The sequence below is a fragment of the Pundamilia nyererei genome, unplaced genomic scaffold (genome assembly GCF_000239375.1).
Source record: "Pundamilia nyererei isolate P.nyererei 1_Seehausen unplaced genomic scaffold, PunNye1.0 scaffold00225, whole genome shotgun sequence".
NCBI classification, from domain to species: domain Eukaryota; kingdom Metazoa; phylum Chordata; class Actinopteri; order Cichliformes; family Cichlidae; genus Pundamilia; species Pundamilia nyererei.
The window spans coordinates 266,342-267,884 of NW_005187626.1; the positions used below are offsets into that span (position 1 = coordinate 266,342).

Consider the following 1,543-nt stretch of genomic DNA (forward strand, 5'->3'; position numbering starts at 1 on the left):
GCTCTTGCTCTGCAGGCCTACTTGTTGTTCCTAGAGTATTTAAAAGTAGAATGGGAGGCAGAGCCTTCAGTTTTCAGGCCCCTCTTCTATGGAACCAGCTTCCAGTTTGGATTCAGGAGACAGACGGGATCATATAATTGTTGGTTTCTTCTCTGTATCGTTTTCTTTACCTTACAGCATTGAGCACCTTGAGGAGACTGTTGTTGTGATTTGACATCTATAAATGAAACTGAATTGAGAAGTTGAATAAATCAGCTGTTTTTGTGGCTCTGGATCTGCCCCGAGCTGAACCCTTAAACAGCAACTTCACACCAAACAAACAGAGGAGGAGCACAAAGGAGGCGAGGCAGCAGCTTTTCTCTTAAATTAGTTTAATTTGTTGTGTACACTAAAAGTCAAATTTACACAGTGGTCTGAAAGAACCTGGGCATGCATGATAACCTCCCACAGGCTCTCCCACTGATTCCGTGTCCCATAGGAACTCCCCGTACATTTACAGTCCATAGTTTAACTGCACACAGTCTAAAGCCACAGTGAACTATGATTACATCCATTTCATCTTTACAATGTGCAAAATCCTCCAGGCTCGGCCGACAGTAGTATGAGCAACAGAAAACAGACCGATGGAAGCAGCCGTTGGTCCCTTCGTTCCCCTTCGATGCGAGCGGCCTTCAGCTCGCCGACGCTCGAAACCGATCATCCTGTTTTTAAACAAAGTAACAACCGGAACGTCTGATGGCAGACGCGCCGGCGTGAAGAACAAAAACAGACGAGCGAGGGTGTACAGGATTATTTTAAAAAGCTTCACGGAAAAAAACAAACAGATTAAAACTGAAGGACGAACGAAGACGAGGGGACGAAACACTCAGGGGGATTCTGCAGGCAGTGTGGTTTCAAGTCCATAAATAGATTCAGATTTTATATATACGTATATAAATGTATGAATTCACAGAAACTTCCACTTCAGTTTGATTCAGCTTCCTTCAAGCTCCGCCCCCACACATGTAAAATCAGCAGGAATCAAGGAGCCCATTTAAAAAAAAAACAAAAAAAAAAAAACATTGAATCCCTGATTATTTACACACACAACAACACACACACACACCCGACACGGCCTGAACGCACAAATCCCACTTCCTGTCAGCTTTACCACGTGCTGCCCCTCCTCCACGCCGTGCCCCACCAAATAATCAGAAAAGCTTCACTTTATCCAGAGAAATAACTGAAAATCAACAAAAAGCTAACTTAATTAAAAAAAACAAGAGCTTGATAAAATGGGCGGGGCCAGCAGAGTGAGCAGGTGATTTCTGGAGGCGTGGCCGGGGCTTCAGTCTGGCGTGGCGTGTGACCCGAGCGGCGTCAGCGTGGCGGGAAACATCAGCACCTTGGCCTGCATGAAGGACAGGTCGGGCAGCGCCGCAATCACTTTGGCCGCCTCCTCGCTCAGATTCTCATCTTTCCTCGGCTTCCTGCCAAACAGGAAGTGACCAGTTTTTTAAACGCATGAACATTTGTAGTTGATGACATCATCAGTGCGCCACTG

The 1,543-nt window shown here is 45.9% G+C and overlaps 1 protein-coding gene across 1 annotated transcript in view; it reads right to left on the bottom strand.

Annotated features, from left to right (window-relative positions):
- Positions 1-354: 354 nt before the first annotated feature.
- The window catches only part of aftpha (aftiphilin a), a 12,643-nt gene continuing 11,454 nt past the window's right edge, over positions 355-1,543 (bottom strand). The window contains exon 10 of the mRNA XM_013914807.1: positions 355-1,469. Coding sequence (XP_013770261.1) covers positions 1,328-1,469 — 142 coding nt within the window. The 3' untranslated portion in view covers positions 355-1,327. The remainder of the gene's footprint in view (positions 1,470-1,543) is intronic.